This window comes from Brassica rapa, chromosome A06 (assembly GCF_000309985.2).
Source record: "Brassica rapa cultivar Chiifu-401-42 chromosome A06, CAAS_Brap_v3.01, whole genome shotgun sequence".
Classification (NCBI taxonomy): domain Eukaryota; kingdom Viridiplantae; phylum Streptophyta; class Magnoliopsida; order Brassicales; family Brassicaceae; genus Brassica; species Brassica rapa.
This window is the reverse complement of record NC_024800.2, coordinates 2,037,973-2,056,166: the sequence shown is the minus strand read 5'-3', so window position 1 is coordinate 2,056,166 and position 18,194 is coordinate 2,037,973. Positions and strand designations below refer to the sequence as shown.

Genomic DNA, 18,194 nt, shown 5'->3' with positions numbered 1-18,194 from the left:
TCATATGTTATTTATCTACTATAATAACTACATTGTTGGTTTGTTTTACCAAAATATTTTGTCATTATTAATGAATCACATATAGATATAGATGCACGAGTATAGTAACATTCTCCTATACGGCAATCTTGGTATATATATACTTTATCAATAATTCTAAATCGAATTTAACCTATTCTTCATAAGGGTGACTCTTAAACCGGTTTGGTTTATACAATTAATAAGTAAAAAAATACAATTTAACCGATTCTGACCATCATTTTACATACATGATCGAAGCTCGATCTGTATCAACAAACAAATAACAACTGAGATATTTGACTTAGCCAACAGGTTTGATACGCAGGAAAGTTGGACATCTTATGCATTAGACATTGAGTTCCAGGATTATCATCTCAATATCTTAAACATTATATATCTCTATAATCCTGATTATCTGAACCCTAGATCTAGCTATTTTTTCTTATTGTTTACAAACCAACCAACCAACTAAGACGATCTATAACGCTGCTGGTGGCATTGAGCAACCTTGTCCGAAATTCCAACAAGCTTTGTGAAGATATAGTCTCCAAAGGAGCTTTACAGGTATCTATCTACATTCGTCAAGAGTAAATGCTTTTGTGTCCATTTAAAAGTTATTTCATAGCGTTATAGCCTTAAGTCAAACCATAGCGAAGATTTGTAAAACGGGGTTGCTAGATTTCTCAGGTCAAAAACAAGAAGCCTGGTGTTTTGTTGTCAGGATCTTGTGTTCTTATAGCTCTAGGCATGAATCTGGTTTCTCATTTTGCGTATTTTGTGATGCAGACATTACTAAAGTTGGTCTCGGATTGCTCGGCTGTGGCCTTGAACCCGAGCAAGAAAGAGACAGCAAGTGAGTCACCGCTCAAGATCGCACTCTTCTCGTTGGCTAAAATGTGTTCGAACCACCAGATATGCAGACAGTTCGTGAAGTCATCCGAGTTGTTCCCGGTCATCGCGAGGCTTAAACATTCCCCCTAGACTAACATTGCTCACTATGCTTCAGTTATTGTCGCCAAAGTCGGTGGTGATTCTTAAGAACAAATGAGACCTCCCCTGTAAATTTATTATGTTACGACAACACTATCTCGTCACTTGGTAATATGTGCTATTACGTTTGAAATCTTTATGAATATGCGCAAACAAGATAGCATCAGCCGTCAAGTACACAAGAATAGTAAAGAAGAGTACACCAAACAAGTTAAAGAAACATTTTAAGAAACACACAAGCAAGACATTGTGTAATAAACTTTGCTATTAATCTCCCTCGGCATAGGCTGTTTCGAGATGAGCTTGCTCAGCTTCTCTGACTTCTTTCTCAGTCTTACGTCCCTTCTTCGACTTGTAATAAATGCTCATGAATGTGCCTACAGCCCTGTACTTCCTGCGGCAATGCTCATACAAGTCAGCGTCAAACATTCTCCAGAAGCTCCTCTCGTCGAGCTCAGATACTGCATACTGAGGCTGGTAGCCATGGTTTTCTATCAGCCACTGCTCCATCTTGCGCACAGCTTCAACTCCATCGAACACTTCGCCTCTCAGGACAGGACCAGGAGCGTAGTAGACTCCAACGTCAGTGTACATCTGTGCATCTTCTGTGTCTCCCTGTCTCATCTCATACTCAAATCCTGGTTCAGGGTTAATCATGCTTTTAACCGGTTGTTTAAAGAGTTTGTGAGGGCACAGCCAAAGTGGATAAACCTATACAAAAATTTAAAAAAAAGGAAAAAATTACCAAAAAAATATTAGGAATAAGTTCTTAACATCTATATTAAAGATTTAGGCATAAACATTTTTTGTGAATCTTCATAAATATTTTTTTCAACAATTTGGAGGTCATTCTATTATATATAATAACTCTTGAAAATTTGGAGGTCAAGGCGAATGTTTCATCGGGTTGTACCAGCACATAAGGGAGAAAAGGTTACCTCCATTTCACGGTCGACCCATTTGAGAGCATCACCGACTTTGTAGAGAGGAACAAGCATGTCTTGGATGACATGCATCTCATGGTAGTAGTTTCTGATGGCTTCACCTTGAGTGGCCTTAAGAAGAGAGACCTTCGGAGGCATCAACCATCCAAACAAGAACCTAAACCAGAACTGGTCACCAAACGGAAGGATAAGCTTACCTTCCCAATACAAGGAACTAGTGTGCCTATGGTAATATTCTCGAGTTGGAATGTACTCAACAAACTCTCCTTTCTTCAATGCCGTTTGTGCATATTGGTAGAACCATGGCTTGAACCACCATCCAACGTTATTGATCTTGTTCCCTTTCCTCTTAGCCTCTTCTCTCGATGCATATGTACCTGTCATCATTACACCTTCACTTGGACTATAAACCATGCCTTCAACAAAATCTGGTATCTTAGCTGGATCCCGATCTCTAGGTGCAAAAGAGTCCATATAACCTTGAGCTATGGTTTGTAGATCGCCCTTGACCGGAATGTAAGTAAGTTTCATGTATTCTTTGATGTGTACAAGCCTGATCTCGGCAGCAACAAGAAGCCCAAGTGTCCCTTGTGACCATGGAATAGCATAGAATAGGTCAGAGTACTCATTGTCCCTAGTGGCCCGGACAAGTTCCCCACCAGCTAGAACAATCTCGTAAGCCTCAACAGTGTCTGTAAACAAACCATGCACGTGAGAGCTTCCTTCAATGCCGTAGCCGTTGATGAGTCCACCAACGGTGAGATCATCTAGCTCAGCGACAACTGCAAGGGATAGGTTCATTGGTACGGTAACACGGCTAATCTATCCCATGTTCACAAGAGGCTCCACTCTAGCAATCATTCTGTCTTTGTCAATCTTTAGGATGTTACGGAACGCAGACAAGTCGACTTCGAAATGTCGGGCTCGCTTGTAGTCCACGTTTCTCATTCCTACAGCGATCCAAGGTTTACGTGCGGTGCAAACAAGCCCGTCCTTTGATGCATCCCTTCCCTTGAGTCGTTTGATGACTTTGTTAACGTTTTGGTCGTGTTCTTTTTGACGTTTCTCGTAGGATTTTGTTTCAGACCAAACATCGCCGAGATAGGTGAGGAAGTATAATGTGGCGGAGATGGGAAGGACGATGAAGATGACGACGATCCATCGGAACTGGATGAAGTAATCAACCCATATCTTCTTTCTTTTTGGACGTACTAGTGGTGCCTCAAGATCCGACATTTAAAAAAAAAAAAACTCTAAGATATGCCTATCTCACTGCATCAAACGACCAACCAGTTGTAAGTAAACAGGACATGAGTCGTCAATAAATCTCCTCAGGCTTATATAATCAGACATATCAAAAGAACAAAAAACACCATCAGCTAAAGTCTAGTTATACTACATGTTGTAGGTTTAGTTTGGATGCAAGATCCATCAAGATTAATAAATCTATCAGAAACAAGATCTTGATTTGGAAGCAATATAAACAAAGACAGAGACATGAAGAGATTGAGAAAGAGATGAAGTACCTGAACTCCAAAGAGAATTGTGATCTTATCTGCACTGTGTTTGAGAATTGGATTATCTCTTTATAAAAGTGGTTCCTGTATAATAATACAATACTAATCTGTTAATTACAAAATATTCTTCTCTCTTCCTTTAGAACCAAAAAGAAACACTAACGTTTAAAATAAGTTCACATGAATTATGCATTGCACGTTATACTATATCAGCTTGACCTTTTAAAAATGTTCATTACTTCTCAACTAACATTACCCACTCTAATAAACTATAATAATACGACTAAAAGGAGGATTGGAAATAGAGATAAGACAGAAACGTATTACCTATATCGATGTTATTTCATGCAAAATACTCGATAAAATAACATAAAATTAATTGCATAACTCACAAAATGAAATTATTTCAGAATATAAAACAAGGGGAAAACATCATACATGGGTAAGGGAAACGTACAAGTCAACGGACCTATAAGATGAACTGGCCTCCATGTGCCTCACGTGATCTCCACTGCTCACATGTTTTCTTCCTTCTCCTGTCTGAATGTTAGATTACTCTTAGCAATAATACAAATATATATAATCCATGTCACGTCACGTTAGCTTAGTCTGGGAATTGTGAGATGCTATCTAACCAAATAAAACAAGGATTATCTTACCATAAGCCAATGGTACGAAGAACCAAGATCTGCCCAATACTACCAACATATGAACCGGCAATGAGTGTATTAACTCCAACTGTTAACTTCCGCTAAGAAATCCCCGAATAAGCTTTTCTCAGTCATAAATTTGTGTCTGATATTAGTAGATGTCTTTGCACATGCGTTGCGGAAGCTATGTTTGTTTTTGATTGGAACAACATTGATTGATATGTATGCCAAGTGTATGTGTTTAGAGGAAGCTAGGTTTGTTTTTAAGAGACTTCATGAGAAAAAATGTGATAACGTTGATGGGAATGAAATTAATTTTAGAACGTATTATTTAAGCTTCATATCTGAGATTAGGGCTGTTCAATATGGTAAAACCGAACCGTACCGAACCGAACCGAACCGAAATAGACAATATGGTTTGGTTTTGGTATATACCATATAAACCGAATGGATATAATTTTATAAAAACCGTAGGATTTGGATATGGTTTGGTATATAACCGATTAAACCGGATAAACCGAACAAAACCGATTAAAAGTAGAAACATGTAAATATGTATCTATTTTATAACAATACATGAAAATCTATTTGTTACATAAGTTAAATTTGTGTTAATAACTATTACCATAATTTTATAGTAATAAAAAACCTTAATTTGTAAAACACTTGAACTATAACTAAATAACAATACATCGCAATTCAGACATCCTATTTTCTAAATCTTTTTTGATCTTTTTGATTTATTTTATTCTTCACTAAATTAATATGAAGATTATAAATTTGATGGACAATAATTAATGGAAAATTTTCAATTGAAAAAGTATGACTTTAATGAACACTAAATATGGAAGAGTGGAAAAACTTTTCTTTCATGTTTCTGTTTTGTTTCTTATTTTTATTTTCAAAATTTCAAGCTTTGATTTTAGTTATAGATTTGATTATTTTATTTGATGGTAGAATCATTTTTACTTTTTTGTTAATTTATTTGAACATGTAATTTTTTTTAATAAATGACTGTGGGTCCGATTGGTAATGGCTGTAGCTTTAAATATTTTGCTGTAGAAAAAAATCTGTAGACTTTTTGTTGTGGCTTTAGATTTTATTGCTGTAGAATTTTATTGAAGCACTAAAAAATTGCTTTGGATATTTAGCTCTGCAGAGCACTTGTACAGCTGTAGGATATTTTAAGAGCTGTGGTTTCAAAAAAAAATTTAAAGCTTGATTGCTCTGAATTTGGTGCTGTGGAAATAAATAGGGCTGTGGACAGCACCTACAGCAACTACCAATCACCCCCTGTGTTGACAATATGACTAAAATTCATATAATATGATCTCAAACAAAATAATTATGTTTTTTAGTATAAAACCGAATAAACCGAAAACCGACGGTATATAAACCGAACCGAACCGAAGTAAATATGGATTTAGAATGGTAGTTATATTTTACTAACCGAAATACCGAAAACCGAAAAAACCGAACCGAAACCGAACCGATATCCGGATTGAACACCCCTATCTGAGATCACCACTTCATATCAGCACGTGTGGTCTTGTTCAGTCAAGGGGTCCTGCGGTTTGCTTTCATTACCTTACCAGCGATATGCAAAAGACTTTCAGTGGGAGACCAAACAGCGTATGTTGTGTGGGGAACCGAATAAATCAAAGGATCACTTGTTCTTTGCTTACTCATACTCTTTCACGGTATGAGATGAGCTTTTGCACATGTTTCTTGGTTTGTGGATTATCCTGAACTCATCTTTTTTTAATTATGCATTTCAGTCTTAACTGAAAATTGAGAAACATACGGCAAATTTTGTAAATAACATCGCTTATACTATTTTCTTCTGGTAAAAATAGTAAGATAATGATATAGATGTTTTAGGAAAGTAAGCATGCTTATCCTTTCTTTAAAAAATGATATATCAATACCATGATCCGACCACTAGAAGCACCAACAGAGTTTTTTACTTCACACAATCAAAAGAAGAAGAAAAAAGCCAGAGAATTGAAATGTAGATTAAGTCGATAAAACATTGGAAAATATGACAAGACTAATGAAACCTAACACTTTTGACCAATCTCTCAATTACGGTACCTGCTTCCGCGACTGTAGTCTCTGTCTCGGTCTCTGTTCCGACCATGGTCATAGTCATAGTCACGTTCCTTGCCTCCTCTTTCCCTCTCTCGGCTTCTGCTTCTCCGTCTATCCTTATCATAGTTATGATGATCTCTATGCTTATCTCCACGGTCTCTTTGCCTGTCTCTGCTTCTCTCTCTTCCATCTCTATCAACACCTGCCACAGGTAGATACAAATCGTCAAAACACACTAGATCCTGACTTTTTTGTGCAAAGCAGAAAACAAACATCTTTTATTTGGTTGCGCGGGTGAGAGAATTACAGCACTAAGTTTATATATATTCGGTTAAAGAAGAAAGCTCTCAAAAGAAACACCAATTTTTACAAGGATTCACTGACTGGAGATCCCCTCAAGGATGGGAAGTATAGGCATGTAGCCTCAAGCTTATATGTGCAAACTTCTAGCAAAATATGTTGATTTAACTCGAACAAAATAAATTCTTTGAGGACTATCCTTACTACAGTCAGTACATACCTATCAAGCCAAATAATTTTGTTCATAGCATAAAGGTTCTGTTTCTCTGAAGCACAAGTTTTGTGTCAGACTGCTTGTATTTTGCATAGAGAAGTTCTCTGAGTTGAAGTTAAACAGAAAGTTACCTAATTCCTCGACTTGCCACCCAGCACGACCAGCAGCAACAGCAGGTCTGGTGTCAGCCTGGTTTGTTTTAACACGGTACTTCTTCTTTAGATTGCCAAACTCATCATACATTTCACCATCATCCTGAAATTTTATGACATCATAAGTTAAATGGTATATACAAAAGCTTAGAAATCAATGCAACAAAAGAAGTAACAAAATAACTCTTCAGCAAAAGCATATTTTTACTTCTTCAGCCTCACGCCTACGTCTCTTAGTTTCCTCTAATTCTTGTTCATCCAATTCCTTGTAGCCTCCACCACGACCTCCCCTACATAGAGAAATAAATGAGTAAGTAGCGGTCTTTAATAGAACAACATCCCGTTAAGCTAAATCCTTAATGTTTCTTAATGTGACTCTAATTTGACTACAATAAAAACATTTCAAGTGAGATAAATCAATTGCCGAAAAGAACATTTTGATGTAGCAGCACCTTTCTCATACTGAACAGAGTAACAAAGAAAGCCCTTGGTCAAATTCAGAAGAGAATATTGTGTCCCTTTTTCCAGTTATCTACTATGCCATGTCTAAAGATGTATAAAATACCCTGCTAACAAGAAGACTACTAATATCGGACAAATAATCTATAAATGTATCCTAAATTCCCCGCAAAACCATCTACAATACCAATCCTAAGCTCGAATACTGCAAAAGAACAATACAAAGGCAAGCTTATCATTGACATTGAGACATACCTCACACCACCTTCATTCTGACCAGGTTTATTGGTGTTGCAGACATTACATTTCAAACGCTTAGCCCAGTTGACATTGCCGCACCTGATAATTAAAATATTAGAACATAGGATTATAGATTGCTCCTGCACTAAAAACCAAAGCATAAAAACGTCAAAGACCGGAACAAAGCATATGTACCAACAACACAAGTATATATTATGTATAAGAACCCAATAAAAGCAGCCTATTAGTTAAATTTTAACCTAAAATACTACTTAGTATTTGACACAGAAAATTGAGCGCAGCCTCTTAAATGTCCTCTTTTGCTATGAAATATAAACTATCTATTGCAATGTATTATAACCAAGTATTAAACGCTCACATCATGTCAAAAGTGAACCCAACATTTAATTCAGACATAATCAGATTGCTTACATTGGACAAGACCAATCATTTGGACCAAAAAGACCGGTAGAAGCACCCTTCCCCGGTGGCCCACCATCAGCACCTCCACCTCGACCCCTTCCACGGCCCCCACCACCCATGCCGCCACCAGATGCACCAGCCGGTCTAGCAGTTCCACAGCGGTTACAAACCCCACGGAACGCAAAATTCACATTCGTACAACTGCCAATATAAGAGTATGAGAACACTCAAGCTAAAAAAATATAGAGCTTAACGGAAACAAGAGCTAGAAGAAGCTCCTCACCAATATCACAGACCTGGTATTTGGGCACATCCAGTCACCGTCTTGCTGCCACGGCTTGGCGGAAGAATCACCCTGACCTCTCCCCCTTCCACCACCACCTCCATTAGTCTCCTTACTAGCAATATCACCTCCATCGAATCCAAAACCCTCACTCTGATGATCTCCACCACTTTTGCTCTTCGACTGCGCCATAAAAACTCCAATAACGCTACCATGGAACTCTTTGTTATTAAACCACTCAACAGCAGCCAAAGCAGCATGCGGGTCCTCATAGGTAACAGTCGCATCTCCTTTCGGCTCATCAGTCTCTTTGTCTCGGTAAAGCCACACCTTGGGAGTACCAGTCCGCTTGTCTCTCTACAAAACCAAATAGTAAGAATCTCTGACATGTTGTGTATAAAAGATTGTCAAAAAAATTTAAAAAACAGAAGCAAATAATGAGAGTACCTGGCTAATAATACCATACCTTTAGTAACCCAATGGTCCCAAAATACTCAGCTAACATGTTCTCATCAGTTCCTAGTGGAAGATTCGAAACGTAGACTGATCCATTCGTAGCCATCTTAATCCAATTTCATCAAAATTCACGAATCTGTAGACCATAAACACACTAAAGTTCAATTGCATAATTTCACAACTGTTTGATCAATGCAAGCATATACATAGAGAGACTGATAGATCGATACGAAACTTGAAAAGCGTGTAAACGAGTGAAAACATTTGCTATACATCGGCATCAACGATGAGCCACAGGACTAGATTTAACACTAAGAATCGAAGAACCTCAAAGCTTGAGCTCGATACAATGTTCGATCCAGCACAAGGCAACGAGAAAAGGAGGAAAAGAAAAGAGAATCTAACCAGCGATTAGGGTGAAGCGGCGATGGAGAGTTCGTCGGAATAGGGTTTGCAGTCGACTGAGATATCTCGCGGATAAAGGCACTTACAATTCAATACGGGTAACCTCAATTGATTTTTGGTTATTTGAATTTTGATTTTTTTTTTTAAATTGTGGTTTATATAAGGGCTTATTGGCTTAATAGCCATATTTCAGAGGAAAATCAAAAGAATAGACATGATTTTGACAGAATGTAGTGACTGTCTTTTTGCCATCATTACAGCCGGTTATACCCTTGTTGGTAACAGGTACCTGGTTCCTTCACATAAAGAAAACGACGTGGTCATTTTGTGAACCATAGTAACACCTCTTATAATACTGAAAGTATGTATTTGTGGTTTTTTGAAAGAAGAAAAAGCTATCCACGTATAACTTTATTGATCACATACATAAACATCAAGATTTATATTCCATATCATCTAAGTTTTATTCCATATCAGATAAAAACTAAACCCTAAAATTTAATCACTAAACCCTAACCCAAATATAAACCCTAAACTCATATATCAAAATCTAAAAAATACATAATGGTATGTAATATTAAACTAAATTATGTTATATTAAATTATATTATGTAATATACCAATATATCACCAAAATTAAAACACATGGTATGAAAGTTCAGAAGTGTTCTATTCCATATCCAAACAGAATAGAAACAAGTAATGCTTTCCCAATGGTGAACCCAATATTCCAGAAACTAAACCCTATCCAATCATCACGAAACCCTACACGAAAAATATAAACCCTAAATATAAACCCTTCTAAATACTAAACCCTAAACTCTAATCACTTAACCATAACCCAAATAGAAACCCTAAACCCAAATATAAATATTAAACCCAAATAGAATGAAACAAAATAAATAACATAATACATATTAGTGAAATTATGAAATGTATACGATTGCATGTAAGAAATATCTATGATTTCATGGAAAAAGTTGATGTTGACCCCAACCATACCCCTTCATCTTCTAAATACTAAACCCTAAACCATATTCACTAAACCCTACACCCTATTCACTAGACCCTAAACCCAAATATAAACTATAAACTCAAATAGAATGGAACAAAATAATAGTATGTTATATATTGGTGAAATTATGAAATATCTATGATTTCATGGAAGAAATTAAAGTTAATGTTTACCCCAACCAAAACCCCTCACTTTCTAAATACTAAACCCTAAATATGATTCACTAAACCCTAAACCCAAAAATAAACTCTAAACCCAAATAGAATGGAACAAAATAAATAGCATGGTATATATTGGTGAAATAATGAAATGTCTATGATTTCATCGAAGAAGTTAATGCTGACCCCAACCATATCCCCTCACCTTCTAAATACTAAACCGTAAACTATATTCACTAAACCCTAAACCCAAATATAAACACTAAACCTAAATATAAACCCTAAACTCAAATATCAAAATCTAAAAAATAACATATATTATGTAAATTAAATTATATTATGTAATATTAAACTACACAATCTAGATCATAGTATGATATTTACTTGTTCAAAAACTATATTTCTAAACAAAATAAAACACTCTTTAGTAATCATCAAATAGAATGGAACATAATAAAATAGAAAAGTAGCATAATATATTGCATTTCATAACATGAATATAACAAACATAATACATTTCTATTCTATATGCGAATAGAATAGAACAAAATAAACAGAAATTGTTCATCTTCTCCGATCAACTTAGGTCATCCACGGCGACAAAATATAAGTGTATCTTGCGATATTAGTGGAGGTAATACATATAACCGCATCAAAGAGACAGATTTTGTTGTTGATACAGTAAATAGAAGAGAAGAACATACGGTGGTGACGCGATGATGGTGTCGTTCGTATAGATGGAGGTGATCAAATCTTTTGCAACTGCTGCGGACTTAACGGGTTGTTGGAAGGCGCCGCTGCGGACTTAACGCCGCCGATTGGGAGCCGATTTCAGAAGCGGAGTAGAGACGGATGTTTATAACAGTGAAGGAGATGTCAAAAATTGAAGAGATGCAGACGGAGGCGACGGGGTTACTCCGGTGCCAGAGGATGTGGAGAAAGGTAAGCCACAATTTACTGTTTTACGCTTAATAATTAACACTAAAAATTATTTTTTGTTTTGCAGGTTTCACCGGTTGACATAAGGGGCAAAACAGTATTAATATAGAAAAGTAACGACGTGTATAGATCTGTTAGGGCAATTATGTAGATAGTGAATTAGGCGTTTTTGTGTGGCTATAGAGCCTAATTTCCCTTTATATAAACAAGGAAAATCTCCAAAAAAATATATTACTATATTCGAAGTTTAAAAGTGTTATTATTCAAAATCAAAAATTCAAACTTAACTTCAAAAATATTTTTATTTTATACTATGATCTTCATATATGTCATCATTAATTTAAATCTATAAAATTTTATAAATAACTAGTACATATATAAAAAAATTATAAATTTTATTTGGTTCAACTTAATTTTACCAAATTAATCCAAAATAAAATTTGGGTTGGTTTGGTATTCGATTAATTTGGTTTATGAAAGTCATAGAAAAATTTATGATTTGGGTTATATTTCAGTTTACAGTTGTTAAAATTTCAAATAAGTTTGATTAATTTTGGTTAGTTTTGTTTGAAATTTGAGTTTTAGTATGGTTTGGTTATAATTTTAGTTTACTTTTAAAAAGAAATTTGAAATAATTAGTTACCAAACTGAACCGAAAACTAATCTTAAAAATCCTACCGATTCGAACTGAACTCTTAACCAAACAAACAAGAAAATCCAGTCCAACCGATTAAGTTCACTTGTAAATCTAAAAAGAAAAAAATATATTCATTATTTTTATTCGTGACGTTTATTTCAATAATCCAGGTCTGCCCTTATCGTCGACATTAGGCTTAGGCATTTTGGATATCGATTCGGTTTGGTTTTGGTGTTCTGGGTATCGAGTAGTTTGGATAGAGAATTACATGATCCGTTTACTATATGACCTATTTCCGGTTCGGATAGTAAAATTAGGAACCGGAAAATATTCGAAAAAATTTGGTTCTCATATGATTCCGGTTTGGATAAAATATCGGTCATTTAGAGTAAACTATAAAATAATTAGTATGATTTAGATAAAAATTTCGGATACTTCGAATTACTTTGGATATTTCAGATAAAACTATCAGAATAGTTTTGGATACTTTTGTGTAGTTCGGATACTTTATAATAATTTAGTTATTTTCAAATATCTTTTTGATATTTTTTACAGATTTTTAAATTATAAATATATATTTAGTTATATTATATGTATATATAGTTAATATTTTTATATATTCGGATAGCTGTTTGGTTTTCGGTTCGGTTCTGATTCAGTTATTTTAGATATATAAATATAGGAACTATTCGGGTTACTATATTTATAGTAACCATTCTGTTCGGTTACTTCGGTTCGGTTCCGGTTCGAAGAAAACTGGGTTTTTTTCTCAGGCCTAGTCTACTTTTCGGTTTCGCGATATGTTTTCGTCACATTAGTGGGCCTTTTGCAGCCCATTAGTCTTTTGTTGCTGACACTTTTTAAAGACCTTTTGTTTTCGTCGTCCAGTAAAATACTTTAGTTGGCTTCCGTTGAAAACTTGGTTACAGAGTGTGAGTGTGGGTGTGGATGTCTGCTCCCTGAGCACATTGCCTGGCAAAATTCTTAAATTGCTTCAATTTCTGTAAAATCCGAGCTTCCTTGCAACTACCAAGACAATAATCTCCATCTTCTCAGGTATGCAGACATCTTCGATTACATTATATATTTTAGGGGTTTTATGTTTTTTTTTGGTATTGCTTGTTGCTGATATATCTCCATGTTGTTGTGTTAGAGATATGAATCGTTTCTGTTTCTTATAGGGCTCAAAGACACATGGGTTTGCCCTAAAAATGTCGTTTTGTTTACTTTGAGTTTCTTCCAGGTTTTGTTGTGCTCATGTCTGAAACAGAGGTTCCAGTGTACTGTTACTGGAACGGTTGCATCAAATACGGCACAGAAGGAGTTTACTACGAAGGTCCAACTCCTAAGAAGATCATAGTTAACCCAAAGATTGCATTAAACAGGTTGTTGGATGAGATGTATGTGCTTGCCGGAGTAGATATTGATAAGGAGAGATCCAAAGTTAAAGTATTTGGTAGGTATCCTTCAGTTGTTGGAGGACAGTCGAGGTTTCAGTATCTGCTTATGCCCGTGGTGAACAGCCAAAGCTTAGAGACAATGCTCGAGGTTCCAAGCAAACACCCTTGTATTAAAAATGTAGAATTGTATTTGGAAGTGATTGATCATCCTGGTAGATCCTCGAAACGACAGAGAACAACTGATATAGCTGTTAAGGTGGAAATGGATTGCAGTAACGGGTTGTCTGAGGAGGCTGCGGAGGTGATTAACTTGACAGGGGAAAAAGATTCAGATTCTGGTGGTTCGGACACGTGCCTGTCTGGTTTGTGGCTTGAGGATCATGACTTGCGAGTGGGACTGTGCTTTAGAGACGTTGATGAGGTGAAGAAGGCAGTAGACTGGTGTTCCATCAAAGGGCTGCACAAGTCTGTAGTAAGAGAGACTGGGACGACGGGTGAGTTTATGTCTGAGTGCATCAGATGGAACTGCAAGTGGTCACTTGGGGCTGCTAAACTGGAAAAGCACGGACTTTTCGAGATTATCAAGTACACTGGTCCACATACTTGTCGTCCCATTGAGCCAGAGAAATTTGATTCAGAGCTCAAAGCAGATGAGATTGAGCCTATGGTTAGGCTACATCCAACGCTGTCGTTTGCAGAGTTGAGTGAGTGGTGGCAAACAAAAACTGGCTACGGGCTTGAAACTAAGGACGCACGTGCTGCTAAGGAAGAAGCTGTTAAAAGAGTGTTTGGAGGAGACTGGGATCAGAGTTTTGAAGATTTGCCCAAGTTAATGTCTGCCTTTCGTTCATCTAATGGACTCCTTGTGGATTGGAGATACGATCTTTTCCCAAATCCTAAGTTTGCATCCTTCTCTGGGGTGTTTTGGGCGTTTCCACAGTCCATCCAAGGGTTTCAACACTGTAGACCTTTGATCGTAGTGGACACCAAAGAGTTGAATGGTAAGTACAAGTTGAAACTGATGATTGCCTCAGGGTTAGATGCAGCCAACAAGTTTTTGCCTCTTGCCTTTGCGGTGACCAAAGAGGTTTCCTCAGATAGTTGGCGTTGGTTTCTAACTAATATAAGAGAGAAAGTTACACAGAGGAAAGTTCTTTGCCTCATCTAGTCCCCACCCGGACATACTCGCTGTTATTAATGAACCCGGGTCTCAGTGGGGTTATCACAGATTCTGCCTGAAACAGTTCTGTTCCCACTTCTGTCGTGAGTTTCCAGGTTATCATGGCCTGAAGAGTCTCTTGTGGCGAGCGGGTATGACAAGACACAGGGAAAAATTCGAAAACCACATAGAGACCATTAAAAAAGATAACCCGGAAGCTTGGAGAAGGTTACCCCACAGAGTCAGTGGGCGCTGGCTCATGACGGTGGTCGCAGATACGGGATCATGGAGCTAGATACCGCAGCTTTGTTTTCGGTCTGTAGAGGCTTTGAGCTGGCTGATCATGTGCTGACAGGTTCTCTTCTGCTTCTGTTTGATGAGCTGAGAGTTTGTTTTAATGAACGTTCTCTTTTTAGCCGTTTCTCTCTTAACTGCGGCGACGTGTACACCAAACCTGTCGCGGATAAGCTCGAAGAGTTCAGGAAAGCTTCTGTTGCTTACGTTGTGATGCCGTTAGAGAATAACGCGTTTCAGGTCGCAGCAGCATCGTCAGGAAACGATAAATGGATTGTTCAGCTGAGCGACTACTGCACCTGCACATGTGGGGATTTCCAAAAGTTCAAGTTTCCATGTCTACACGCTCTAGCCGTCTGCAAGAAGCTGAAAATCAACCCTTTGCAGTATGTAGATGACTGTTACACTTGTGAACGGTATTACAAAACTTATAGTGCCACTTTTTCTCCTGTTCCGAAGTTATCAGCCTGGCCGGAAGATTCCGGAGTTCCGAGATTGTTTCCTCCAGTCATTCCGCCGCCACCACCTCCACCTCCACCTACACCTTACGTAGCATATAAGGCCCAACGCAAAACAACTCCTAAAACTGGTAACAAGAAGAGCTGAGAAACGGAAATTGAAGGTGTGTGTTGTGGGAATTTTGGTATGGTTTAATGGGTTCGTTTTTACTGTGCCTGTAACGGAAACTGAAGGTGTGTTGATGTTTTTTGTATGTGAAAATTATTTCGGTTCGTTAAAGAGAGCTTTTGGTAATAAACAAATAGTATGTGTGTGTTAAGCTTTAAGTATTTTTCAATCTGCAAGAGGTTTAGAGTGGACAAACCCATCCAAAATAGAAAATAATAGAGTTGAAATTAAATCAAGATCTAGAGTTACTGAAGCTGTAAAACCATCCTGTTTAGGTATGCACATTCTCCCGTGGTTTAGAGACTATACTTGAGCTTCCAAGCATTCATCCTTGTATAAACACATGGTGGAATTGTATTTGGAAGTTAAAACAACATTTGTGTTGATGTTGATCCTCCTCCTCCTGCTGCTTGTTCTGTCTCCACTGGCAAATATCGGTAGCTCCTGGAAAAGACAGAGAATCCCAAGAATCTAATGGTTATTATGCAGAGTGGGGGAATGGGTTAGAGGTGGATTGAAGATGAAGCAAATGCTGGCTTTGGAAACGTTAAGACTCATGGACAACTGACATCAAAACCCTGGTCTCTGTCCAGCTGAGCCATGCACCTGTACGTGTGGGAAGTTTCCATGTCTGTACGCTCTAGCAGTCTATGAGAACCTCATAAACAACCCTTTGCAGTATGTAAATGACTGTTACACTCTTGAACGTTTATACAAAACTTTTGCTGCATGCTAGCTAGCTACTTTATCAGTTTGGCCTGAAAATTCTGGAGTTCCAACATTCTTTCTTCCGGTCATTCCACCTCCAAATCATGTATCTGGTAAGTCCAGACGTTTTATTCAGAATGTGACATTCATATGCTAGTGTTGCTGCTTTTGTTTGTGAAACTCAATCACGTTTAGATAGTTATATGCTTATGGTGAGCCCCAAAAAAGATTGTTTGAATCCTCATCCCTTATATATTAAAAGAGAAGCATTGTAATAAATGCATTCACACTATAATAGACACGTGGCAGCCTCACAATGATTTGATAATAAATATGCTAACGCGTTCACACTATATTCATAAATGTGTTCACATTATATACTTTATATTTTTAATATAAAACTCATATGCATGGTTCCAATAAAACTTTAAATTTTTCATTTCGAATCAAAACAAATAACGAATCAAAATCTAAACTATATATATATATATATTATTTTTATTGTTTACGGATAAAGTCAGGCAAAATATTTCTAAATTTTGATTCGATTCGTAATCCGTTTTGATTTGAACAAAAAAATATGGATATCCGTAACTCTAAATCAGTTACTAAAATACAATTAAAAAAAAACAAATCACAAATTCCAATATTTTTAGGAACGGATATCAAATTTGATATTTTATATGCATATATATACATATATGTACAGAATTATATATATATATATGTTATATATATTATAGTTTATATAAGTTTACAATATTTTATGAATTAAATTTATTATAATAGGTATTAAAGTTTAAAAAGTTAAATAATATTTTATTTTGTAATAAAATGTTATTATTAAATTTTTCAATTATTCTATAAATTTTATTTTATTTACAGATCAAATAGGATATTCTTTAAAATTCTAAATCATTTCGGTTATCAGAGTCACCGACTATCCATGTGGCTAAAGATTAAATCGACTTGAATGCCTCCAAATACCCAGATATTCGATCTGTGTCCACCTCTATTTACGAATACAATTGATTTTTCTTTATATGAAAAAAATTCACTAAAGTCAAGGCCTTTATAATTTTTAATTAATTTTAATTTTATCTTTCATGTATTATTTAGAACAAAAATGTCATTCAATATTAATTAACAATATCTTTATATATTTGTCATTTATTCTTATATACTTTTACATACATATACATGTGCACCTTAATGTGAGCACTTTATAAGTATTTACCACCACTAAAGTATCTATTTTTTTTTTGAAAGTTGAACTATTTTTTTTCTTAATGATTCTTTCACTACCGACCAAATTGTAGTGAAATGATTTGTCTTAATAATTTTTTTTTTCTTGATCTCTTATCCGCTTACAAACTATGATATGAAACCATTGGTTCGACATGACGATTATCTAAAATTTATAACATGAAAATAAATAAATAATAGTAATTTTTGATTTTTACCAAAAAACTAAAAAATCAAACATTCTAACAAAACAAACCAAAATAAATATTAATTTAAAATAATGGTTATATTTTAGAAGATTAAAAACCAAAAAATAACTTAAAACCGAACCGATATCCAGATTAAACAGATTTAATGTGTTTTTATTAAAAATTAATAAATAACAATTACCTACTAAGTGTATTTGGAAGCTAGTCGTAATTATCAAAAAACAATTAACAATCATACATTTGTCGCCTAAATTAATGCCTCAACTACAACAATTTGTGTCGTATGTAAGACAATTTCCAAATGCGCATACGATCATAGAACCGATTCCATCTTTGTAATCTGAGAATATGTAAGATCCCTATCAATATATATTCTCATATATTTTAGCATTCCAACCTTTTCAAAGTACCACACCATTTATAGGAAAAATATCTCGACCAACAACATTATTGATTCTCCAATACATATAATCAATATTCCTAAAAACTGACTATGTAGGAAAGACATCTTAAGTACGAAATTTAACGAGATTCTATTTTCGGGTAGGTATTGTTTTTTTTTTTTTTAACTTATACAGGCTAATGTAATAAAACAAAATTAATGAAATAAGAGCGGAAATTGTTTGTAAAAAAACAAAAGAAATGGTCAGTCAATTCC

The 18,194-nt window shown here is 35.8% G+C and overlaps 1 protein-coding gene and 2 pseudogenes across 3 annotated transcripts; 1 reads left to right on the top strand and 2 right to left on the bottom strand.

The window, feature by feature from the left end:
- Positions 1–1,064: 1,064 nt before the first annotated feature.
- On the bottom strand, positions 1,065–3,452 carry LOC103871358 (annotated as a pseudogene).
- Positions 3,453–5,983: 2,531 nt separating this feature from the next.
- LOC103871357 (transcription initiation factor TFIID subunit 15) lies at positions 5,984–9,286 on the bottom strand. 3 transcript variants are annotated; one of them, XM_018652484.2, is made up of 8 exons: positions 9,146–9,263; positions 8,732–8,876; positions 8,298–8,641; positions 8,011–8,202; positions 7,594–7,677; positions 7,088–7,169; positions 6,859–6,982; positions 5,984–6,415 (listed from the first exon to the last, which is right to left on the bottom strand). In XM_018652484.2, exons 3-8 carry the CDS (start codon positions 8,474–8,476, stop codon positions 6,204–6,206), a joined length of 873 nt encoding a protein of 290 aa, XP_018508000.1. In that variant the 5' UTR covers positions 8,477–8,641; positions 8,732–8,876; positions 9,146–9,263; the 3' UTR covers positions 5,984–6,203. The 3 variants fall into 3 exon arrangements, with proteins under 3 accessions (XP_018508000.1, XP_009147846.1, XP_033128447.1); XM_009149598.3 differs by having other exon boundaries at positions 5,994–6,415; positions 8,751–8,876; positions 9,146–9,286; XM_033272556.1 differs by lacking the exon at positions 5,984–6,415 and adding an exon at positions 6,460–6,733 and having other exon boundaries at positions 8,751–8,876; positions 9,146–9,286.
- A 262-nt stretch (positions 9,287–9,548) lies between these two features.
- On the top strand, positions 9,549–16,109 carry LOC103871356 (annotated as a pseudogene).
- The last annotated feature ends 2,085 nt before the right edge of the window (positions 16,110–18,194 follow it).

Bases quoted from the DNA above. Each gene is read 5' to 3' on its own strand.
- LOC103871357 (XM_009149598.3), bottom strand. From the start codon at position 8,846: ATGGCTACGAATGGATCAGTCTACGTTTCGAATCTTCCACTAGGAACT. The intron at 8,642-8,750 runs GTATGGTATTAT...TTGGTTTTGTAG, and splicing joins GGACCATTGGGTTACTAAAG to AGAGACAAGCGGACTGGTAC. The intron at 8,203-8,297 runs GTCTGTGATATT...TTATATTGGCAG, and splicing joins TGGATGTGCCCAAATACCAG to TTGTACGAATGTGAATTTTG.